Source organism: Candoia aspera, chromosome 3 (assembly GCF_035149785.1).
Source record: "Candoia aspera isolate rCanAsp1 chromosome 3, rCanAsp1.hap2, whole genome shotgun sequence".
Lineage (NCBI taxonomy): Eukaryota > Metazoa > Chordata > Lepidosauria > Squamata > Boidae > Candoia > Candoia aspera.
Genome location: NC_086155.1, coordinates 63888713 through 63915226, shown reverse-complemented (window position 1 = coordinate 63915226; position 26514 = coordinate 63888713). Strand labels below are relative to the sequence as shown.

The window sequence follows — 26514 nt, the reverse complement described above, 5'->3', positions numbered from 1 at the left end:
TAACAAGCCACCCTGGAGCTGTTGGTGCCACAATCTTGCATTAGCATATGAAAATTTAGAAAAATCTGAACCTTCTTTTTTAGAAACACATTACATCTTCTCTTCCAAGAATGGTTAAGTGTAAGTGGCCACTCTAATTGCTGGAGTTTTGCAGCATGAACTCATGTTTGAAAATTACAACACTTTCTATGTTCAAGGCATCTGCTCCCAAGTGATCTTCCTGACTTTTTGTAGTTCAGTTCCAAGAAAAAAAAATTAAGAAATATGATTAGGTTTAGAATAAGGAACTGTGACTTGTGTTGCATAGACATATCTAACTTTTTTCTATGGTGAACAGAATTAAGGGATTTGTATATTGAAAAAATGCAACATCCATTTGCCCAGAAAAAAATAGGCATGTCATAATACTGTATCCTTTGGAAAGCAAAGTTTCTGTCAAGTCACATTTACCTTTCTTTCATCTTTTAAAACTATTATATATCCACTACAATTTTAAAACCAGAAGAAATTGTGGAACTTTTCATATGCTTTTATTTTCAGCACAGAAAGTGGAATGCATATTTTTGTTTAATTTCTGTTGGCTGGGCAACGAAACGTCTGCAAGCAAACAACCAAGGTCAGAGAGCACCAAGGACTCCACAGTTCAACCCTGAGCTGCAGATATTCTCTTCTATCGCTATTTTTGTTTAGTGGGACTTTTAAAGGCTGAAGGTGGCAAGTTGAACATTCAGAGAAAGACATTGTATAAACATTGATCAGATCTACTGTAATCTTATGGTTGGGGGAAGAGCAGTTAACAATCAGCTAACAGGAAACAATTGGAAAAAAAGCATAAGTTGGGGCTATAGGGTTTGCAGCAGGCCAGTCCTCTGCACATATACGGGTTCTTTCCCTGCAATTAAACAACACATCTAGCAGTGTCATGTCCTTAAAACTTCTCCTGTTAGCTAGCTCTTGAATATGGGGCTCAGCTACTAAAAGAATAGCGATTAATAGCCATGCCTGGCCCAAGGTCTGGTACAAATACTGTTTAAATTTAGTCAATCAAGTTAAATCTAACACTAGATAAATATCAGGCTCATATGTCGTTAGCAAAGATCCTGCACGTGCACATACAAAATAAATTTGACAAATCATTCAAAGGCAAACATATATTTTAATTTTCACAAAACAGAATAATTTGGTATTTTAAATCTTCAGATGGAGGCATATTTCTGGCTTTGGGAATGGGGATAAATTAAAAAAATGGGATCCAGCCATAATATAATTCCTTTTTTAAAATCCAAATATATACATACTGAGCAGGCGTCCAATGTGGCAATGTTGACCTGGTTGCCATTTGATGGCTGAGATACCTCACATGGGACTTACAGTGAAGCCACAGGAGATGATCTCCCTCCTTCCATGACTGAGTGTAGCTGTTCAGTGAAATGCATTGACCCAGTAACCTTGCATTGAGGCTAAAGAGTCTAACTTTTATTAATAAGTGAAAATGATGGAAGTTGTGGGGGGATTTGAAGTAAACAAAAGCCAGCTTTTGTAAATTCTCACAAAATTCCTTGATTACCCAAGAAGCACTTCAAAAAATGAAGTAGAAATAGTAAGACTTGAGGAGGGTCACCTCACTGCCCTGATATTAGCAGACTGTCTTGGCTTAGCTTGGCAAAAGATCAGAAAGGCTGAATACTTTCATGGGATTCACTGCATTTCCTGTTAAGTGCTCTGTATCTTTATGGACCATCAGGGAGAAACAGACTGAGACAGATAGACAATCCAAGGAGACACTCCATTTTGCTGAATTAGTTCCTGATGAATATGAAATCAGAATGTTATTTATGTAATCATTACATTTTATCTCACCCTAAAATTTATTTGTCCATTTGCTCACTACTGACTTACAGCATTTTATTAATGATTTGTCACTCCAGCAATGCTATAAATCTGTAGGGAGGAAATAGTTTGTTTCATTTTTATCCCAATCCATAATATCAGTGGCTACCATTCAAAATGCAATCAGCCAACAACAGATTCAAGTTGCAAATAGGAGACAGCCACTTAAAAGCTGATCATGCTAGTAATCTGTTTAAATTTTATAAAGCCTGATCTACCCAGTGACTCAGAGTGAATAATACTCTGAAATGCACATAGTCAAAGTAACTTATATATTTAACCATTTTACAGCTAAAGCAAGAATGGTCAACATGGCTCTCCAGATGGCACCAAACTTCAATTTCTAGTGCCTTAACTAAGATTGCAGATGGTGAGTGATACAGTATTTTAATTCAGCAGAATAGGGAGGCCCACTGGTTGCCCATTTCTGCAGTTCAGTCATTGATATGATTCTTTAAAAAAGTTCTAGAGACTTTCTGGGCCTTTAGACTGGGGCAGCATTTTTCAGCCTGGGAAGCTACAACTCATCTTGCTAACCACCTTGTGGGTCACAGGTAATGAGATGGTGATGTCACCAAATTTTTCAGATAGATGAGGAGTTATTTTTAAAGGTGAGCCTCCTTTACTCTCAGTCAATGCTAAGACATCCTCCCTTCCAATACAGGTAATTATTTGGATGAAAAAAAGCACACTTTGCCTTCCTATCAAGTAAATACAATATATCTGAGCCACAAAATCCAGAACTGGTCAGTGCAGAATCAACCTATGGTGTGATGTACCTGAAAGCCATGATGGATGTGACACTGCTGTGCCAATGCAGATATACTATTCCTCTCACTTGGTCATCTGTGATGTTACCAATTTTGATGTTGTAGACTTGTGAACTATATGTTTATTTGCTAACTTAGCCACTCATGGGATAGGGCCATAAAGAGCTTTGTTTTTGTCACAGAAGTGTGGGTTGAGTAAATGAGATAATTTAGGTGTGTCCTTAGAAAAGCATTTAACTTAACCTTCTACCATGTGATACGTTTGGGTCAGTAAATATTTGTTTTCATTTTAACTCCACTTCCCATTAGTCCTCTTCTTCCATTTCCTCATCTGAATGATCCTCATTTTTCAAAGGGTCACTAAATTCAAAGTTTCCTTCAATGTCCAGCACTTGCAGATGCTTCAGTCTTTGGAAGGTGCTTTCTTTCACAGCACTGAATGCAATCTTGTTAAACCTTGAAATTTAAAGGAAAGAAAATGAATAGAATTACCTCCAAATACTTATTACAATGTCCTTCCCTGTCTGGTAAATCCTATATTAAGAAAAGGATCATACACCATGAAATGGCCTTTTATAATGAGAAAGGAGGTTAGTTTGTTTATTTCCATTTTCTGCTCACTTTTCAGTGTTTGTGTTTCATCTCCATCCATCCTATCTTTCTTCATTCATGATGTCTTACAATTTCAGGAGATTTCTGTATGCATAAAGGTTAGAAAGGTCTGTATACCTGACGAGGATTCATAAGTACAACAGTTGTACAATTTCTTGTCCATATTACTATTAGCACACATAATGAAACATGCTTAAAATAGAGTTCATATATAAAGGAAAATATATTTTTTACATTTGTGAAGACATTTATATTTTTCTGAGAGTCTTTTTCCTGGCTACAGACCTGAGATAAATTCCCTTTATATTGGGGGTGGAGTCAAAGGCATCCTCTGGCACAGTACTGATCTTGTTGCTCTGAAGATACAGATATTCAAGAGATTCTGGTAAACCAGATGGAATAGAAGTCAGATGATTGGCAGCCATGTCTAGTATCTGGAAAAGGATCCACAAGAGAATATTAATTTAAATAATTAACAAAAGTCATTCTGATGCTTTGAAAAGGGTAAATTGCTATAAACCCCACATCCTTCCATTCACTCAGATCTGCATTTTGTAGGTGCTGGAACAGTAGATTGGTGTGTTTACTCAACACACTACTGCAGTGTTTCTCAACCTTGGCAACTTTAAGGTGTGTGGTCTTCAACTCCCAGAACTCCCATAAGCTGGCTGGGGAATTCTGGGAGTTGAAGTCCACACACCTTAAAGCCACCAAGGTTGAGAAACACTGCACTAGTGAGATATCCACAATACTGTAACCATCAGTGCCCAATAGCTGAGTGTAAGTTCTTACCTCTTCCCAGCAAATCCAACATTATTTCCCTTGTGGATATACTTCTCATCCTCTCTCTTTCACAGACACACATACACACCATCACTTCGGATATTGCACAGGTCCATTTGTCTGACCTGTACTATTACTTTTAACCTCCCTTTGTTCATTCACCTCTTTCATCCCAGTCAGCTATCATGTTATCAAGAGGAGTCCCAATTCTTTCACAGGTGCATTGAAACACAGCTGTGGACATGAGCTAGGGCTGGAGAGCAGGTGACCTGTAGGTCTTCTTTTCCTTTGGGGTTGTCTTTGACCTCTGTTTTCTTCCTTTTGGTTTTGCTTGCTGCGGATTTGCTCTGGCAAGCTGGCAAACTGAATGGCAACAGCTATAGCTATTGCTAAATCTGCAGCATTATAGCACAGTGCCCAGTGCTTCAAATTCTGGCCATATAGATAGGACAGATCTGATTGATCATGGCTTGCGATTGCTTACTGTCACTGCTAATTGTTCATGGCTTGTGACTGAACTTCAATATTCCATATACTGTACTTCCATACAACTATGAAGGAATTAGCCATCTCATACCAAGTCAAACCATCTAGCTCAACAGTATATACATCCAGGTTTGAGCAACCTGTGGCCCTCAAGCTGCCTGTGGCCCTTGCCCCAACTTCAGAACTTAGCATAAGTGATATGCTCAGATATTTAAGAATTATCTGTACCTTCCCTACTTCTTCCTCAGAAGACCCCCCCCCAAAAAAAGTTGTTAGAAGCAGAAGAAAAACAGAGATCAAGGAGAGAATGGGCATCATCGTACATTTTTGGCTCTGCACTCTCTCTCTCTCTCTCTCTCTCACACACACACACAGTTTTCTTCAGGTCAGCCCAGTATACAGCCTCCAAGAAATTACCCCTAAGGAAATCTAATACAGGACAAGGGGAAAAAAATGTTTGCCCACCCCAAATGAGTTTTAGGCACTATTTCTGAACTGCAAAACTCCAGGCAACATCTAGATGGCAACAAGGAGTTTGAGTTCCTGTATCTCTTTCCTGCCATTTAGTGATCATCTGGATTCTGCAGCCCAGATATAGTAGTCTTTCCCAGCCCTAACTGGAAATCACAGAAGTTAAACTAGGAACTTCTGTGTGCTAAACAAGTATCCTGCCAGTGTCCTTCAGAGATGCTATTATTTAAAAGAACATTTCATAAAATGTCTAATTTATTGAAGTATTAATTAAAAGATTCTGTTTTTCTGTAGTTCAGGCTGGCCAAAGCTAATTCTTCAAATGACTATTTTGGAATAAGACAAGCAGACTAAAGAAATAATCAGCTATTCAGTGTTTTGGTTTGGGAAAAATAGAACTAGGAATCATATGTAAGTATGCTGTCATGCAAAACCACATTTTGACAGCCTTGTGATTAAATATGCCACTTGATCATTTTGGCCTTTAATACCAACTAAAACTAACAAAAGCAATCAAAGGGGAAAATAAAACATTAAAAAGGTCATGGAAAATACTGAAACCCATATTCATTTATTCACTATTTTAGCCAGTTTCTTCCAAGGCTGATGATGAAATATGTGCCTATTAAGTAACCACTTTGATAAAAGAAAAAGTTGAAAAGCTTGCAGCAGTGTTTGTTCTTTTCAGCTGAACTATTAGTATACAGTTTAGCAACACAATTACCATAATAAAATGCATGTCAAAGCTGACTTTGCTTCCTTTTCAATATCACTTATAGCAAACTGAAAAATCAGTTCAAAAAGCTGACTTTGCTTCCTTTTCAATATCACTTATAGCAAACTGAAAAATCAGTTCAAAAAGCTGACTTTGCTTCCATTTTAATACAACTTTTAGAAAACTGAAAGATTGGTTCAAAATCCTGAAGGTTTTTTTAAAAATCCTTTTTAGCTACATTTTTGTGGAATTATACAATGCCTGATTTTTCTGTATTAAACAAGTATGCTGCAATTAAAAAAAACTGCTGCATTTTTTCTAATCGATAGTTTTGCCACCATCCTGAAATATGTTCACCAATTTTTACTTCTTTTTATGCAGAAACATTTTTTCCTTTCTTTCTTTCTTTCTTTCTTTCTGTGCCTTCAAGTGAGTTTTTGACTCCTGGTGATTGCTTGGACAAGTCCCTTTAGTTTTCTTGGCAAGTTTTGTTCAGAAGTGGTTTGCCATTGCCTCCTTCCTAGGGCTGAGAGAGAGTGGCTGGCCCAAGGTCCCCCAGCTAGCTTTGTGCCTAAGGCGGGACTAGAATTTATAGTCTCCTGGTTTCTAGCCTGGTGCTTTAACCACAATACCAAACTGGCTCTCTAATTTCACCTAATCTTCCAAAATGCTGTCACCTTCCATAATTTTGGGAAAGTGGAGTAGCACACACAATTTCCAAGGGACAAACTGAATCTGGTGGAAGAATAGCATTCACAGTGCATAGAAATGGCCATTTCTTGGATTAGTCAAATCTTATCTAGGGCTGCCACCACTGCCCCTCCTCCTCCTCCTCCTTTTTTGCATTCATAACTGTTTGCCAATTGTTTGCTAACCCTAAGAGTCTTATGTAAATATGACTAGTAATTTCCCTGCTATACCCATGGACCCTGGAAAGTTCCAATGTGAACTGGATACTGTTTTCCAGACTCATTGTTTATATCTCCAGAAAGTATCCTCCCACATCAAGTAACCTACTTTGCCTAAACTGTCAGCCCCAACAGAGGAATTTGCCCCGGGACAGGATGATGTGCTGGACTTGTGTGCCACCACTTCTTTCCCACCCTCTCCCCTTCTGGTGTTAGTGGATGACAGATGAAAAGCCCTTCCAGATATGGATTTGGCTGAGGACACCCAAAGAGGAGGATGGGGTGCTGCACTCCCAAAGGTGAACCAAGGGAGTCCCCCCAAACATTACATGCCAGGCACAACAATTTGGTAGAGGGGAACACTATTTTAAAACTGGAACAGGTAAAGTCTATTTAACATTGTCGTCTTTGTAGACTGGAGGTGAGTCAAAGGCAAGGTCATGAAGACTTTAGAAATGTGTAGTAGGGCATGTTCATTCCACAGTTAGAGGATGGGAATGTATTTGATTCCTTAATAATCCACCTCAATACATCTGGTGCTCCTTTATTTTCCCCCCTTTTTTCCTGCCCATACTGCCCTCAAAGCTTCAGATTCTGTGGTAAACTGACATATTTATTTTTTTCATATTGCATGGACTTGCATCATTCCTTCATTTTGTATCTATTCAACTGTAGTTTTCTCAGGATATGCAGCTTAATTTTTCTCCCATAGATCTATCTATATGAAAGAGTTATATACTATTTTTGATATAATTTATATGCATCTCTAGATCTAGATCTCTGTCTGTTTGTACCTTAAGACTGGTGAGATCTCTCCATGATCCACTGTGAATTAAACTGACTTTCAATTTGTTGGCACTCAGATACAGCTCCCGTAGCTTTGACATTCCAGATAGTGTGCCCTTGGGAATGGAGCTGATCAAATTCATTTTTAACTTCAGGCTTTGCAGATTCTTGGGAAAGCCGTAAGGCATGGTGCGGAGTTTATTGCCAGAAAGATCCAAGGACTTCAGTAGCCTCAGTTTACGGAAAGACTCCCGATGAATCTGTGAGCTAGTGATCTTATTGTAACTCAGGTTTAGTTCCTCCATTAAATAAGTGGTAGCAAAATCCTCCCTGCCAATTTCTGAAATCTGGTTGTAGAGAATCATAAGAGTTTTTACTCGTCTGGGCAGCCCACTGGGGATTTTTTCCAGCAGGTTGTTATATAAATGAACAGTGTGCAATTTCTTCAGACCATGAAAAGCCAGTGGATGGATCTCTCGGGCCTTCAGTTTGTTATTGTGAAGCAGTAGATATTCCAGGTTCTTGATTTGGATCAAGACATCATTGCCAATTGATCTTATTGCATTCTTCTCTAAGTGGAGAAGAACAATGTTTCGAGGCAAACCAGGTGGGATGTGGGAAAGATTATTGCTAGACAAATCCAGGTACTCAAGGCTTGAGAGTTTCCTTGGGGGAAAAAAAAAGGAATTCCTTTTAAGTCTTTAAGTAGCAAAACACACAGTGTTAGTAGAGGGGAAAGGAATAGGCTTTGCCTCTGTTCCTCATCACTGCAACAATTGACACTGCAACTCTGCCAGACCTTTTTACATATATATACATAAAAACTGCTGCTACTTATACAGTTTATGATTAATAAACTCCAGTTCAAGAATCCACACCTAATGGTTACACCTTTAAAGCAACACAAGCAGGGCGTGGTCAAAATAGTCAAGCTGGCAGCCATGACGATATGATCAAAACTCCTGGGTGGAGCTTCAGTCACACCATCATGGTTGTCAGCTTGACTTTTTTGACCACGCTCTGCAGACACTCTTGAAGACAAGCCTCCTTTTGTCAGCTGCCCTTTTAATCTACTTAAGAACGAGGTAAGCATTTTTCCAAACTGGTCAAGACTTTATCAACTCCAGTTTCCAGTTCAGTACCTTAATCAAAGGATCAGACAAAAAGGAGTCAAAATAGCCAGTTATATCTTACAATAAAAGAAAACAAACTTGGATCCCTAAACCATTAAGATGAGTATGAGTCCCTAAGACTTCACACTATCGTCTGGCCTTTACCCTTTGCCAACTGTTTGAAAACAAAGTGGGTTTTACAAAATGGAAATGTCTAGAGGTTAGAGGTAGAAGTAGGTGCTTTGCAGGGGAATTCAACCTGATCAGTCAAAAATCATGAAAGACTTGGGTCAGGTGTTTTCCAAGTAATTCCTACAGTATCTTGTTTTTTGCAGAGGGCAAGGTCACAAAGAAGTAGCCTTAGATGTGGATGGTAAATTCTGGCCTGATTGTTACCCGTGTAGTCTTTGTTTAAAGAAATGGTGTTGCAAGAGGGAGCAGAAGGTGGATTGCCACATAATCCACACTCTACTGAGTGAACAGTTAAACACTGGTCCCTGCTTTATAGTCAAGCCAGCAAGTGCTTGATAAAGTAGTTCCTGACCACAACAGTGAAAAAATACCAGACATCTATTCCTTATTTCCTTCTTGAGCAGGAAGGAAAGAAAAAAAAATCGGAAAGAGAAAAACGAAAGGTGAAAGACATTGGCCAATTCTGTCCACAGCCTAAACTGTTTGTCTCCATGGTGCTCTTGTGTATTTCTTAAATCAACTTCAGAAGTTCCACTCTGGATCGAAGTGGGTTGGCAGTGGAGCCAGATGGTGTTCAGTTTGGATTATGGCCAATACAAGACCTAATTGGTTGTTTGACTCTTTCATGCCCTTTCAATCTGTGCAGGTAAGGCAAGCCTCACTGGCTAGCTCCTGGGTGGACTGGTCTGCAGTGCCTGCCTCTTCCTTTTAGGGACTGTCCCCTCCTCACTAGTCCCTGGGCCTTTCCTTTGCTTTCTCAGATGTTTGTCCACATGGATGAATTCATCACCACCTCCACCCCCTTTCCATATTATCTCCTTTAGCAGACCTTTTCTTTTCTTTTCTCTCTCTTTCCCTTATGGGACCCTCCAATGCTGCAATAATCAACACTATAGGGAACTGGCTGTTCCCTTTCATTCCTAATGAAGGTCTATGGAAACTGTAGCAAGGAAGAACTGAAGCTTAGCTTCATAGAAACAAAATTGCATGGTTCCTACTATAAGGATTTTTTTTAAGGGAAGAGAAGGGAAATTTTGTACTGTGGACAGAGGGTGGGAAAGTAAGGGGAGCATGCTCCACTCAGCCTGGGCAGAAACTGAGAGGTTGTCTGCTGGGGGATGTAACAGTTAAATGGAGCATGAGTTTCTAGAGTTGAGGATAATTCATTGATTTAATGGACCATCATTGGATCAATTGTAATTAAAAAAAAAACATCTGCAGAGGAACAGAGAACACAATGAACAGGGCAAAATGGCTCTCAGGGCAGTGACCAGCCACTGGAGGGGAGAGATAAGCCAGGCATGGTAGCCAATTGGAGCTGGGGCTGCTACTAGAACAGCACAAAGTCCTGAAGGCATCTGCTCCGGAGGACTTAAGACAGCTCGGGTTGGAAAATATCACTTTTGAAACAAAACTGGATAAATGAGCATGGGAAGTGGGCTGGGAGATTAGAGGAGAATGACTTCATCTGTTTATGCACTCGGGAAGTTGTGAATGGCCTGTACCAGCAATGGGCCAAGCAGACAATGTGGATCTCCCCACTGTGGACTGTGGACAGAGGGTGGGAAAGTGAGGGGAGCATGCTCCACTCAGCCTGGGCAGAAACTGAGAGGTTGTCTGCTGGGGGATGTAACAGTTAAATGGAGCATGAGTATATATCCCCACTATATAACTGGGGATACCAGTGTTATGGTGGTAAATGTTTAAGAACCAGTTCTGCGGGCACTATTGCTGCCACCATGCTGTGCTGCACCGCTGGCCACATAATAGCTGATTGGTGAGCTAGGCATAGGGGCTCAGCTCTGCTTTCAACCAGCTTGCAAATTCCAGAAAATTTAACAAAAGGTTCTTGCAAGCCAGTACAAGCAGCTCCAGCACACCACTGTATGTAAGTATTTATTTTATGATTGTTGCATTTATGCTTGGGTCTAAATCTTGGGTCCTAAAGCAGTTTACAGTAAAGATTCATCACAAGATACAATGCTAATGTATTTGTTTAGGTGTATATGATTATACTAAAAGGGAACATTGTGAAATTGTGTTCCTTCTCTCTCATGTGTCATAATAAAATGTTCCCAGAACTTTCTATCAAAACCAGGAAATTGTACTTTAATCCTCAAAGGCAGGCCATGAAATCAGGAACTGATGCTAGGAGTTGGAGGGACAGGAAGTGGGTCCTTAGGAACTGGAGAGGGGGTATTTTCCATTCTTGGACTTGCTCAGAATATGTGCTATACAGTTTCTGAATTTTTCAGAAATAAACTGCTTGATTTCAAGAGCAAGCAAGAGGAAGCATGCTCATCTCTAGTAAATATAGGGAGCATCACAGTTGCATGAAACTGGAATTGTCTATGTTATTCTTAAAGTATCGATAGTTGTTAAACAAGTAGAAATGCAGTTGGATGTGAGCTTTAATCAGAAACATTTTCTTGTGGAAATAAGCCCACTGGGTTTATTCCCAAGTATGTATTTATCAGATGGTGGCATTTGTAAATGGAACTGGGACCTTTGCCACAGGATTACTATTAAGATCACAGGGAAATACAACCATGTAAAGCAACCCAGCTGCTATTAGATACTAAATGTGCATCCATTAAAGACTAACAAACTCACCAGAAGGTTTCATTGTCCATTCCCTCATTAGTTAATTTATTGTTCTGCAAATATAGCTCTCGAAGTTCTGACAGCTCACTGAAAGCTCCTACAGGAATCTTCTCCAATTTGTTATTCTGTCCAGAAACACAGGGAACAGAGTGTGAGTATCTTCACTGAAGCTTCAGTCCTCAGATTATAAGAGGGATGTTCTAAGTTGGTTGCAGTGACAGGAAGAGGCCATAAAAAAAGCCAGGTAGTTCCCCACCCTGGTGACCTTCAGCGAACATAAGACAATCTCCGGAATTCCCTGCCAGCCTTTTTCTGTTCTAGTGCTTATACTGTAGTAGAACATCATTCCCAGGGATATCTGCAGGAAGGGGTCAAAAAAGTCAAGATGGCAGCCAACCATGTGATCAAATGCCCATCCCTTTTTCATGTGCATAACATCACCCATTAAAAAGGGTGAGCTTTCAATCACATGGTTGTGGCTGCCATGTTGACTTTTTGACCTCCCCTCTGGACACCCCTGAACATTCCACAGGACCTCTGCTGGGCTGCTTCCCTTACTGTATTTTCATAGTAAATATTATTATTTTATTAATTGTTAGGACGCTCTTCCTCCACAGAACTGCATGCTGTACACGCAAATTAAAAATACAAAACTCCAATTCTTGAAATACAACATTGCCAACAACAAACCATTAAAACTATGTGAAACTTATTTAAGCTTATTTAACATCTGCAGTAGCCTGCTAAATCAAAAGTGTGGATGAAGAAGAACTTCCTAAGCAGCAAAACTGACAATAGTCTGACTCACCTCCCGAGATTTGTTTGGCAGTGTGCTGGTACAATCTGGCTGCTGCCTAGAATGCAACTTTGGTGATGCCATTGTTTTTTTAAGACTCTTATCAGGTGGGTTTCTTTTTCAATTGTTTTATGGATTGTAATTTTATGAATTCTTGGGCAGACAGAATGATCCATAAATGCCATAGCTAGACAGCAGATGTATTCATGGGCTAAGAATCCAAAAGATTCAGCTTTATAGAGGCTGAGGTCCTGACATGCAATGGAACTGATATGCTACCTTAAGATGTAGCTTATACAGTGCTTGTGGAAGATTCTTTGGAACATATTTTAAGAAGTTGCTGGACATGATCAAGACCTCCACGTTATCAGAACCGTTGAACATGCTTTCTGGTAATCCGGCATCATCAAGCTTATTGTTGTGAAGGTAGACTGATCTAACAGAAGAAAAGGGTGGGGTGGGGTGGCGAGAGACAGAGAGAGAGAGACAAGGCTGGGAATCAATGCTGTACTGCTTGATTGCTATCTCATAAAGTTTTCTGAAAATGAGCACTCTTTTATATCAGCTACTCAATCTAGTTGTGTCAGAAATATAATTCAACTACTCAGTCTAGTTATGTCAGCAGCTATCTACTCTCTTCTTCCCACCAGATATAATCTATACAATTCTCTCATCCTCCCACTTGCCTTTTTAAAAACTGAAGTACTCCAATTATTGCAACGTTTCTTCATAGAGAGGTTGCTCTCAAATCAACTCAGTTGCCCGTTGCTTCACTTTTTCTAGCTCCTTTCCTTACTTGCCCTTAACCCTGGGACCAACATGTCCTGGCAACCATTTTCCTCTCTGGTTTCCCCATGATATTGCCTTCATTGCATCTCCACCAAGGAGTGAGAAGATAGCCTGATGTACTGTACTGGTGCTGAAACAGCATTTTCCCCTTACTCCAACACTGCCCAAGGGCACTTTCCAAATTCATAAAATCTATTTGGGTTTCTCACCCATGAGCCTTTATCTTATGGAGGAAAGTCAGACAGTGACTGGGAAGAGGGGAACAGTGCAGAACAGGGATCAACAATGAGGACAGTCTCAGGCCCATCAGAGAAATATTTCCCTTGAAAATTCCCCCAATCTGAAATTAATCTCAGCAATATATTAGGGAATTATATTTCTATGTTGTTTTCACCAGGACATCATCTATGTGAGCCTTGCAGTCAGATTTTTAAAAAAAAACAGTGAATGGGCCAAGTCCCTGACAATCAAATGTTACCACAGGGATTAAATAACAAATTCTTTCATGACACAAAACTATTCTGGAATTTTCTGAATAGTAAAACAATCAGAGAAGGGGGTAGGTCTCACCCTTCCCAGTGAAATATGTGGTAATCCAGATGTTTGTGAAAATGACAGAAGATTGCAGTTTGATTTGGGGCAGTTTGAGTCAGAGGGCAAGCTCAGTGACAGACCTGCAGAAAACCCAGGTTCAATCACAGCATCTTCAGGCAACAGAAGGCAAGACTCCTTAGTGAGCCATGGCCAGTGAAAGTAAGTAATGCTGAAATTGAGGGATTTCTACTCTAAATTGAGCAAGAGAATTTCTTACATTTAGAGGTGAGAGAGAGAAAGGACTGAGGTTTTGGATTCTGTTCAACTACAAACATTTTTGAATGCTGTAGCTTTCCTGGATACATGATGTGGAAACCATTGAAGCATTTAAGCCAAAAATCATTACTGTGTCATCCATTAACTCAAAAGCTTAAACAAAATAATTGTGAAAACAAACGTAATTAAATTTTGCAAGATTTCTGTGTTCTTGCAGGATATCTTGCAAGATGTCAGCCCTTCTAACTTTTTATAATATTTTATATATTTATTTATAGTGTCAACATCATGCAAAATCACATAATAATTTGAAGTCCTGAAAAGTTTCTGACCCGATTTTAGTTTATTCTTCCATCTAGCCTTTGCTGTCATATTTGTATAAGAAACACAAATATTGCAACATATCTCTAAGCCCTCTTTCCTAAGGGAATCCAAGATGAATGAATATTGTGTTCCTGGAACTTCTCACCACCCAGAGAAACAGAGTGCATGTAACTATGTCACCTTTCTTATTTGAGCTACCTTATCCTTGCGATTGAAATACCTCTTGTAAGAAAGAAGCTAAGAGAAAAAGTAGCATCCCATGTGCACAAAAAATCTCAGAACTAGTGAAGGCCTGTTTTCTGAGAGATTTTCTAGTGCAATTGTGATCTGCATGCAAGCAAGCAACATCCAGTAAAGATGCCAACATAAGTTTGTTTGTTTGGATCTTTTCCACATTAAACAATACTCTTCTTACAAACATTCATTGCATGGCAGCAGCTGTTGCTGATGATGATCTGTCCACTGCAGAAATAGGGTGCATTAAACCCCCTTCCTTTTCCTCAAAGCCTCTTTCTTTACCTCAGGTTTGTTTTTTGTCCAAACGTGAGTTCGTAAATTTTAGTGAGATTATTGGCGGCAAAATCCACACTGATCAAAGTCCGTGGAAGGAACTTTGGAGCTGTTGTGAGCTGGAAAAAAAGAGACAAGGCCAGAGAAGGAAATAATTGTGAGAGACATAAAGGCTTCAAACACACTCATCTTTGGGTTTACTTCAGAATATTAAATGGCTATTTGTTCCAGCCAGGAAAGGTATTATGGCAGATACCAAGAAGTTGCTTCATGATAACAGTTCCCTCAGAATGAAGGATTTCTGCCTTCCTCCCTAATACCAGTAAATACCCATGTAGAAAGCAGTTAAGCTTTCACTTCAATATACTTGGAAAGACATGGTTATTGGGCTCAACGGGTATATGGGAAGGACAGATTGAGAGAACAAATATATTCTGCGCTGTTTGTATGTCCTTCCAGAAATAGTTCAGTCTTCTTTCATGGGCAAGATGCCAGGACCAAAACCTCCTAAACATTAATTCCACAATCCCCAGCAGAATGCAATATAAATAGGCCATAATTTTTTGCAGAAGGCTGCTCCTCAGGCTACCTTTGAGAACCACTTAGGTACTTCTGACTCTGCTGTAACCCTGTGGGGATGCAATGGGAAAACTATGAAGACTATTTAACATTTATTTTGGGCCAGTTGTGCACTGAACATTGGATGGGGGGCAACAATAATGAAACAAATGCATTGCATATAGAGAAGGGGCTTCTGGTATTATTTTGCTTACCAAGATTTGTTTTAAAAAAGGAAAGAAATGTGTGTTCTTCTAGTAGGGTTTTGTTACAAAATTCCTAAGTGTAGAACTTTTTGATTTTAAGTTAATAAATATCTGCATAGTATTTCCCATAGTATGGGGAAATATTATTTAATTAACTTCAAATATGCATCCAACAATCACTGCAGATTGAGGGTGTATGATAATTGATGGAAATAAAATTAGGAATTGGGAACAGAAGAGTCCAGTGAGGACTGAGCATGCTCAGTGAGCAAAAGCTACAGCAGTGTTTCTCAACCTTGGCAACTTGAAGATGCGTGGACTTCAACTCCCAGAATTCCCCAGCTAGCATGCTGGCTGGGGAATTCTGGGAGTAGAAGTCCATGCATCTTCAAGTTGCCAAGATTGAGAAACACTGGGCAAGAGTATGGTTGAGAGGCTAGAATGCTAATCTGGAGCATTTCACCAAGCAACATCTTGCTGCTGGCTCCACCTCAATCAGAGAATCACATGCTTGGAAGAGGCCAATGGACCAGCTCAAGGCCATTTAGGACATTAAGTTCAAGGCTCAGTTTGGGAATCCAAATTAAAGTATTTACTCTTGTTGGCAATATCTGTTCATCCTCTGCTTGATCATATATACAATATATAAAAGTTAAAGCTAGAGGGAAACTCCACTTTGTATACTGTATCTAGTTCTCGTCTCAACGTTTTAAAAAGAATTTAGACAAACTGGAACGGGTGCAAGAAAAGGCAACCAGGGGTGGGGAGGGAGGGCAGTACGTTGCTGAGTCTAGTGGACTGAGATTCCTTCCACACTTTCATCCAAGTTATTCAAGAAAATGTTGAAAAGTACTACTTGTAAATATCCTTATTCACCAATGCTACATTTTCCTGGATATATCTGAAATTCCTGATGTAGGTTTTAAAATTTAATTTAAATGTTTTTGTTTTATTGTTCCTCATAAATGCTCATTATTATAAAGACTTATCTGTAGTTTTTTAACTAAGGCTAGGAATGTAATGATTCACTGGGGAGGACAATAACTCCAGCCTATCCCTGCCCTTCTGCTGAAGATGAATCTCAGCTAAAGCCTCCGCACTGGAAAATATATTTCAGTCTCTTATTCCTGAATATGTAAAGCCGTATTTTTTGCCTATCTCTGATATTTCACTGAGTCCTCTTTTAAATAGGTTTGCTTTATTATTTAGATCAGTTTCCTTTTGCAGCAACAGCAGCACCAGGAAAGGCCAATAATGGCTATTCTATCTCAGAGAAAAAAATGGACAGAAAAATTCTGGAATATTAGTCACAGCCTGGCTTGGATTTCTCTTTGATGGAGCCCACTTCACTGCCAAAACTGTTACATGGAAAATTGCTGTAAATGGAGGAAAGGACATAATGTTATTGGATAAGCAGTTTGGTACAGTACCTCAGCAATAACATATTGTTTGACAAAACTGAGTTTCTGAAGTTTCTCTTTATATGATGATGGCCATCCAAATTCTTAATTATCAGCTACCCGGATCTAGCAAATACTGTGGAGCAGTGTGGTTTCCAGAGTTATGCACACTTTCATTGCTGAACTCCAAAATTAAGATGGTCCCCTTCACTTATCACTGAGTTCTGTACTGAGTAGGCCAGCTAAATAAACCGATTAAATAACATTAATAAATAAAATAAAGCCTAGTGTTTGAATAGGGAGGTTTGGCCAATAGCATAAATGTGAATCTCTAATGGAGACTGGCAGTAAATCAGCTAGGAAGGAAGCAAGAAAATATTTAATGTATTTTTTATTGGTCAACCGATAATACAAGAACTTAGTGCTAATGATAGAAAATTATAGAATATTAGAAACAGAATAACCAGATCTTAAGCCTAAAGCTTTCAATGTGGTTCTTGTTTTGCTGCAGTTACTGCAATTAGAGATTTGTGGTTTCACACTCCATTATGATGGAGACTATTATACACTAGCCGTATGCTGATCTAAGGTCAAATCATATGATTCAGACATCAGTGTTTGTGTAATTTCATTTCCCATACGTTTCAAATAAGGCAACAGTTTTCTCCCCTCTCCTGAAATCATTCAGAGAGGTGGCTCCCTTCCACTGGGCGCTTTGAGCAGAGGCTGAACAGCCATCTGCTGGAAATGCTTTAAAGCAGATTCCATTGTTGGATGATTATCTGAACCCACAGTTTAAATACCTAAGATTTCAATATTTGAATCTTATTTGATGGACTTTTCTAATTAGAAACCCATTCTCTAATTTTCTAATCCATATGTATACATACATACATACATACATACATACATACATAAAATTCATGAAGATCCTCAAATAAAGGAGGAACAATATTAAATACAATAACTTTACTCTGAAAGAGAATAGTAAATTTCCCCTTAATGTAACATACAGTAACTTTAAAGAAAAGTTAAGACCTTAGTAGGAGAAAGAAAATATTTGCCTCTTATCATATCCTCATGAGTTTAGAGAACTGTTTGAAATCTGCAACCAATACAGTTCTTATGTGGAAAGGTACATACAATTTTAATCTGATAATATATAAAAACATGCTGCTCTGTTCAGGCTTTTTTTATCCTTCCGAAGAACAAATGTGTGTCATATAACCTCTTAAATCTCTTTATGTTGATAGTAATTTTCGTAGCATTTGTGGAGCTAATCTAACTAGTAGTTTCCCCCAATTCCCAAAACTTCAAAACCAGCAGGTTGTACTTGTCAAGGGATTACATCCCATTTTAGTACCTTTTATTCAAGCTGGGGGAGATGGGAGTCACAGGGCTGCATATCTGGAGGACACCAAGTTGGGGGAAATAGCAGCTCTTGAAACATTTGCTTACCTGGTTATTTGCAAGGTACAGGTAATTCAGATTCTCCAGCTGGTCAAATGTATTCTCTGGAAGTCCTTCAAAGAATATGGATATGGTATTTGGACAATCAGTAACCATGAGAACTTTTAGCTCTTGAAATATTTCTTTTTCTGCTATGATGTTAGTTATTGCTGGTATTATTTGAAAACTACCAGAAATATCAGATTTATACAAAAAAAAAGTTATTTTGGTTACACTGTCTTCCCCATGCAGATGACATTTTTTATTTAAAGCATAATATTTTCTTCCAATTTTGCATCTATACAGAAATGATTTTTTTGCAAATTTTGTGCCAGGAGTGGGTTTTTTTTCTTTTAACCTTTTTTTTTTTTGGTGATACGTAAATAGCCCCTCCAAATTTAGGAAGTGCATCCATCAAACTGATAGTTCACATCACAGTGAAGCTCCTCAGGAACATAATAAGTTGCCAGGGGAAAAAAAACCATAGAGAAGTTGGTGGCTGAAGTATCCTTAATATAGTGGGCCAGAATATGATGTATGGCCAGTTTTCTCTGTAATATTGTCTTTGTTGGCTATTATGTTTACTTTGAAGCTATTTTGGATTTTTTCTAGCTTACCTTTGGATGTGAGTTTGTTGTTTTGCAAATTCAATGTTTCTAGCCTATGGAGACGTGCAAGCTGTTCTGGAATGATTTTTTCTATCTGGTTGTTCTGGAAGAAGAGAAAAGATGGATTAAAAGCAAAAGACATTAGCTAAAAGCATCTGACCCATAGTTAACCTGATTGCACAAGTTTTCTTTTGAAACAACAGGATCACCTGAATGGCAAGGAGACCTTTCTTGAATGGGCTTATAGGGTAACACTATCTAGTCGACTGTTCAATTTTGGCTGTGGCTGCAATAGGTTAATAAATCAAAATAGGGCCAAGACTGAAAGAATTCCTATGAATCCACTCAAAAGCTTGGGCATGACCATTAAAAATTTTGTTGTTATTACTCTTAGTGATTTGCAGCACTTTAGATATGAAGGCAAAAAGATGCTTTGGAGCATGTGAGGGTGAAAACATAGCACCCTAACTCTGAGATTTTCCCCAGGGTTGGGCAGCTGCTGTTCCACCACAGCTTTTTGTGTACAATAGTACAATAAGCGACAAATGTCTTAGACCACAGTGACTTTGCCAGGTAAATAGACTTCAATTACAGGTAGTCCTCATTAGTGACTGCCTTGTTTACTAGTGATTATTTGCAGTTATGACGGTGATGAAAAAGTAACTTTGCAACCAATCCTTGCATTTACGACCTTTGCAGGTCTGTAAAGCAAAGGAAAGCTGAAATTAGAACATAAGCACAGTTGCGGTTTTACTTAGCGACCACTTCACTTAATGACTGAGTTGCCGGTCCCAATTGTGGTCACTAAACAAGGACTACCTATAATGCCTTTCCCATTAATCAGTTCTGATAATACAGTTACAAGCTTTGCATGAACAAACATTACAGGTGACTATAGGGCAAGGGGTCTTGGTTCATCAAAGGTTTGTCAGTCCTTGTTTAATGTTCCTATACCTGTAAGGAAAGGTGGCTTGTCATTTCTGGGACATCCATGGGGAATTCTTTCAGTGAAAATCCACCACAATCCACAATCCCTTCTGAGTTGCAAGTGCATTTTTTAGGACAATCTGGAGCCAAGGGATTATGTTGCTGATTGAGTAGCTCAGGGAAATTTTCTGAGAACTCGTTGCTGTCTTCGTTGTTCCGGCCTTGAATCCTGCTGAAGTTAAGTACCAATAGCCACAGCACAGGAAACAGGAATAGGAACTTCAGGTACATTTCCACTGAAATCAAGGAAACATTACAGTATGTTGGGGATTGTTGCTAGGTGTTTTTAATAAGTAGGCACAGTCTTCTATCATGGCAAAACATTTCACATGGAAGTTGTGAAAACAAGCAGGTAAACCTAATTCACCATCAGGCATGATCAATCAAGTGTTCTGTAAGATGGCTACAAAAATCTGCAAATCAAATTTACAGCTTAACTGCTTCCACTTTTCAAAATAGAACAAGAACACACAGAATGGTATGTGCCTGTGGGCACAAACAGGCCTTTGTAGAGCTCCTTTATGCTCATCAGGCTCCTATTCCTGCAGCCTTGATTTATTTTTTTAGATTATTTTAATTTTTTAAGGTGGCATGCTACAAAACGAAGAATCAGCTTTTATTTATAATAATGCATCTGGGCTGCATACATTTCCATAAGCATTCTTAGAAATGTCATGGTAGGTCGCTGCATCCCAGCGCTTGCTTGGAAGGCTGCCCGTCAGCCCTGAAAAAAACAACAGACTGATTCTGGCTCCAGGGAGCAACTTGGCTAGGATGCCAACTGATACATGGTGTTTTGTGATTAATAATGGTCAACATAGCAGCCATTGTACGCTACTGTTCACAACATGACCTAAACTTTCCAAATATGTCCATGAGTCCCAAAATCCAACTTCTAAAATTAATTATAGTAACGGAAGATGGAGCTTTGTTATCTTAGTACATACGTAAAGGAAGAAACACTTGTTGATGAACTTTTTCTTAATCTTATAGCACAAGGCTACAGCAGTTCATAACTAAATTTCTCATCTTCTCAAGTCCTTCTTACCTTGTACACTTTTCTTAACCACTACTGATGTTATTTATATTATTTCATTAAGATAAGTATATGTTATATACATATCTTGCCTTTCACTCAGGAACTGCTCCCATTTTTCCCACAACGACACTCCTGTGAGGTGGGCTAGCTGAGAGAGTGACTGGCCCAAAGTCACCAATGAGTTTTGATGGTCGAGGGTGGATCTGAACTTGGTCTCCCTGGTGCCAATCCAACTCCAGGCCTCACATCTTTTTCGCTTTGTGACTAGCCATTCTAGTTCCACCATCTTCCAGGTGGGCAAGTACCCAACCCCTCACACTGTGGCAACCAGAGTGCCCACAATGTGATGTCGACCATATGCACAACCCCTGTTCGCTTATTACCTTCTGTCATGTTCGCCGTTTCAATGTCTTTGATACATCGTAACGTTTCGCATGTCATTAGCTGGATGCGTGTTTCATCTTTCTCGGGAGGATGGGAGTCTTTATCTTTTGGCTTTGCTCTGGAATGTATTTGCATTATCTACTGCGTTCAAGGTTACTTTCCCAGGCTAGCAGCTCTGACGATTGCTAGCACCTGTGACGGGCGGGGCTGTGGTGAGGGAGGCGGGATACGTTTGCACCAATACGTTTGTATTTGGCGCGCTTTTGCTCATTCTCAGCTTTCTCTGTATTTGCCCTAAGTTCCTTAATAAATCAGATTTCATATAGCAGCCTCTTGTGAGTCTGAGTATTTGGGCTGGGGGGCAATCATTACACCTTCTAAGTAACTGGAATGGCTGCTCTCTAGGACAATTGCTTTCGTTCCAGATGTGGTTACCCACAGCCTTTTCACTTCTTCCCAGTGTGGAAGCATGCCATTTGTCAATTGAATTCTTTTATTTGGAAACTGATGTATTATAGACTCAATTTAATCAAGTATGATTAGATGCATAGCAATACACTATAGATGTACTCTAGGTACATATTCATTGATAAAATTATCTCATATTAAGATACTGCTTACGTTTCTAATTGTATAACTAGGCATGACTGAGAAGTGCAGGGCCCCATTTTTTTATCTGTGAGGAAGTATTTAGGGGGTCATCAGAAAATTGTTATCTCACCTTTGTTACCAAGCAATAACTTGTATCACTGCCTAATGGCATTACTGTGCATCTCATGTATACTGTATGTATGTAGCCCATTTAACTACTCATAGTAACCTTATATGGCAGCTTTTTCTCCTGCAAGGCTTAGGGTCCAACAACTTATTGTATTCAATAACATAATTGTTTGGATCCTCTCCATTTTTTTGGTAAGTCCTTTAGAGGTGTTTTCCACCACACCGCCTCTTAACTTTGACAGTTTTTCAGTGTTTAATTTTTCAGAGTATGGCAGTTAAGATGTAGTCCACAGAATGAACTGAAGGAGTGACAACTTTTCAAAAGCAAAATGGGGCATTTAATTTACTGTATTGAAAGCCAACCAATGGGTAAGATCTTTGGCAGACTTACTTAAATCCTCTGTCCTCCGTGGAGTTGAAGTGCTTCTCACCCCTCCTTGAGTAGGCAAAAAAACTAAACCACCATGAAATTTACTCTGCCCCTTGCCAAACCCTATCCTGCCTCTGTTGCCTCTGTTTTGCATCATTGCATTCCCGTCTTCCCTCCAAATTGATAACTGACAAAGACTTAACAAATTGTACACACCTTGAGGTTGCCCTTGGATGAAGTCAGAATGAAGGAGAAAATAATACTTCAATACTGATCTAGTTAAGGATGACTGAAGTTTCCCTCAGGGGCTGGAGACAAGATAAAGGCCAAGTCATGGCAGAAAAATAAATGTTAAAAAATAAGTGTTCCCAAGTCATGCTTGTGAATGACCAAGTGCCAAAATTCATAAGCATATAATATTTTGTTTCAAACAGAATATTATTGCCCAAAACCATGCAAGCCTTCTGATATTTAAGTTTATGTTCCACATTAGTTTTTCCAGAGACCTCCATAGGATTTAATTCTGACTTCAGCCTCAGAAACTGGTCCAAGCTATTTGTTGTCCACACTCCAGTTTCGATCGTCAAACCTTAAATGACTTCCACTATCAGTGAAATTTCTGGAATATTATATGCCTTAAAGGGTGCCGAGTGTCTGTATTTTTCTTTGATCTCTTTATCTCTCAAACACACACACACACACACACACACAAACGCACACATATATCCTCTACATGCACAAACATATATACATCCTATATATAGAACATATACATATGTATATACATCATATATATGTGTAGATATAGATATACAGTATACACACACACAGGTATGTAACATGATGGGTTACCTAGATATTTTTAAAAACTAAGAAGATGAAAGCAGCTTTTTTAGAAGCACTGTTTCAGGCTCTGCCAGCAAGGAACAAGATACTCATGCTTTGGGCATCATTTTTCCCCTCCTTTGAAGCAACAGCTGCTCTGCTACCCCTGGGACATGCTTGGAATAAAGAAACATCTGCTAGGTTTCACAAAGAAGGTAATAAAACCAGGCAAGTTATTCCAATTACTTTCTTAGTTCAGAGAAAATCTTGAGGCGTTTTGCTTTTTGAAAAGCTCAGTTTATATAACGTGCCTCGTTCAAAGCTTGTCCTCACTTCAAGCCTCTGCCAAGACCTCACCAAGGGTTGGCTAAGATCCTGTGACACTCGACCAAGCACAGTATAAAGTTACTAGTTTAACGGGTACAACCTTTTTGGAGTTGTCTCAAGCTCTAAAACAGAACCTCCACCAATCAAGCCTTATATTCCCTGTATCAGGAAAGCACCGTGGGTAGGAATGATGTCTCTGGTAGTGCTTGGATATGTAAGGAATTGTTTGAAACCTGTCTCCTGGGGTGGGGTGGGGGGGAGGAAGCAATCAGACATGCACAGAAAATAAACTGTCAATGACTCTGGCGCCACCAGGCCTCTGCTGTGCCTCTTATTGTTTCCTGTATTGCTTGCTCAGCATTATCAGGTTATGCAGATTTGTGTGATCATAATGACTTTCCAAAGAGCTGCAGCAAAGTCAAGTCACTGTTTACCATCTCCAACTACCAGGCAACTACAAAGTTAAAGTGCAGAAATCAACTCACCTCGACTTTGTGGATAGTGTCTGGAAAAAAGTGTCTCTCTTGTCCCCCCCACCAAAGGCTCCGTTTGCTCATGCCATGTCAATTATACACGCCGAGTGCCGAACACTTTCCCCCTTTCCCGAGTCAGAGGCTTTCCAGATGTGATCAGCAGAACTAGAAAGGGAGGGGGGAGAGAGAGAGAGAGAGAAAGGGGGGGGAAAAAAGCAACTTCTCTCCCAAAGAGAATTTCCTGTCCTTTTCTATGCAGGGAGGAATTTTCCAAAGTCACCATATGGGAAAATGTAAGTGAACAGGGTTGAAGAATGTAATGGAGGAGAAAATATGGGAGAAATTCATAGTTGTGATGCGGCTTGGGCACTCCCAGTCATTTTTATCAGCAGAGGCTGTGGGAATAAGGGAAAGCAAGAAAGAAAGCAGCCAACTTATCCTAGGCAGCCTAAAAAGCAAAGGAAATAATTCTTAAAGCACTGCCTTTTCCTAATAGCTCTGCCACTTGAATATTTCTGATGCCCGAATCCCAAGTTTGATTCCCACCAAGTACTTTACATGTGGCCTCATATGCTTCTTGAATTTAAACAGGGGAAGATCACCTTTGTTTCCCTCATCTTTTCTCATTGCTTGGGGTTTTCAGTCCACCTGATATCCTCCTCAATGGCAGGCTGACCTATTTCACATTTATGTGGGATATGACCACAAGGGAATGCCATCTTATTCACCTCTTTTTACAGGGAGAGTTCAGTTTCTTCATGGAACTGAGGCAGCTACTGTCATTTCAACACTTCCAGATTAAGTACAGGTGAAGAGTGAAATAATTCCTTTGAGACCAGCTTTAAAATAAATCAACAAGTTACAACAAAAGCCCTTGGGTTGACTGGCAAGGTACCTGTGGGAATTATGCAAATTCTTATATCAGGTTGTATAATGAAGCACATTATATAAACTGAGATTCTGCAACTCCTCCTTCTGAAATCCACTGTGTTTATTTGGCTGTGTTTAAATTTCTGTTTAAACATCACCACTTCCAGATCTTGGCTTATTTTCACTGGATTGGACAATATGTGATTCCCAAAAGCCAACAGGGAAATGAATGCTTGCATCAAATGTATTGATTGTTTTATGCAAAACTACTCAGCATGTAAAATTTATTCTGCTCTTTTATACCCTCTGCCTCTACAGGTTGGAATCCAGGATCATACATGCAACATAGATTCAAGAAAGCAGAATAAATGCATTTATTTCAAGTTTCAGAAAAGTACTGGGGTTTGGAGAGTGGGAAAGTTTTCATCAAAAGAGGAGGCTTAACCAGTAGACTTTTTTCCACCACCACCATTCCCCAAATATGACATACCCTTTGTTTCTCATGTTACTATTTGTTTCAGTCTACATTGCTGGTAGCTTCAAAAAAAAGTAAGGTGGTGGTTATAACTAATTTCTGCCCGCCAGGCATTCAAAGTGAGTACTGTGCTACTTTCAAAAACAACTTATGGGAAAGAGGGAAAAAAGACATTTCAGCGCAAAATACATATATTCTTTTAGGACAAAGGGAACTTGAAAGCTTATATACCCTTTTAGTCTATTGAAGTTAGTCATAATACAGTTGTTATCCAACTATGGACTTTGGATTTTTCCCAATGAATCAACAAAGCTGTGACTTTTTTAAAAAACCACTCTCTGTCTCATTCATCCACTGGTTTAGATTTCTACCTTGAAATTCTATTTTGAATTGAATGGACTGACTGGTGCCACATAAAATACTTTAGTCAGCCCTCCAGAAATGATGCTGGCTGGGAATTATGAGAGCTGAAATCACAGACTTCTAAAGTTTTGAACAGAGTGGCTTGGGGGGATGGAAAGATAAGGGAAGAATGGCAAGGTGAACCTGAGTTTGGTCTTGCTATCTTTGGGGAACTATACAAAACAGAGAGGAAGACAATGAGAAAGCTTGAGATTAGCAAAAATTTTGAAGAAAAATCAGACCTGCCAATTAATCTTAAGGACCTGATGGTGTGAGAGAAAGGGCTTTTCCATGCAAGATGTTCGAGCTGCTCCTGGATCGGTTTCACATCCTGTGATCTCACACTGTACTCTTTCTTCACCAGTTCAGCCAATTCATTTCCATCCCAGCTGCAGTGGGCAACAAACCCCTCTAAGGCTCTTGTTCCTCAGGAAAAGCTTGGCCTCTCCCTCCTAGTAGAACTGAGGGAGCAGGAGGGGAATTGACACTACGTTCTGTCCGTTCTTCCTCTTTGGCAGGGTATTAGCACCATGCAAAGCGCAAGGCTGCGGCCTTGTTTATTTTTATTTCTTATGTTCCCATTTATTTATCAATTATTTACAAGGTTTATAAACCACCACATTCCAGAAGTTCTAAGCAATGTTCAAAATCAGAAGGCAGTACAGGGTAACAATACATCAATCAACCAACCACAGGAATGGCACAGATCTTCCTCTAGCTGCTTAATTAGAAAAGCCAGGCCTTAACTTTGCTCCAGAAGGCCATAAAACAGAGGTCCATGGAGGGGAGCAGCTATCAAGAATGGCCACCTGTGTCCTCCTGCTGTACCCCTTGATAGTTGTGAAACTTCAGCAGGTACTCTC

The 26514-nt window shown here is 39.4% G+C and overlaps 1 protein-coding gene across 2 annotated transcripts; it reads right to left on the bottom strand.

The window, feature by feature from the left end:
- Window positions 1-1136: 1136 nt before the first annotated feature.
- On the bottom strand, window positions 1137-25169 carry PODN (podocan). 2 transcript variants are annotated; one of them, XM_063297965.1, is made up of 10 exons: window positions 22496-25169; window positions 19734-20002; window positions 18789-18882; window positions 18181-18245; window positions 14568-14677; window positions 12405-12561; window positions 11339-11454; window positions 7430-8087; window positions 3558-3706; window positions 1137-3116 (listed from the first exon to the last, which is right to left on the bottom strand). In XM_063297965.1, the coding sequence occupies exons 2-10, from the start codon at window positions 19995-19997 to the stop codon at window positions 2966-2968; spliced, it is 1764 nt and encodes a 587-aa protein (XP_063154035.1). In that variant the 5' UTR covers window positions 19998-20002; window positions 22496-25169; the 3' UTR covers window positions 1137-2965. The 2 variants fall into 2 exon arrangements, with proteins under 2 accessions (XP_063154035.1, XP_063154034.1); XM_063297964.1 differs by having other exon boundaries at window positions 23917-25169.
- Window positions 25170-26514: the final 1345 nt, after the last annotated feature.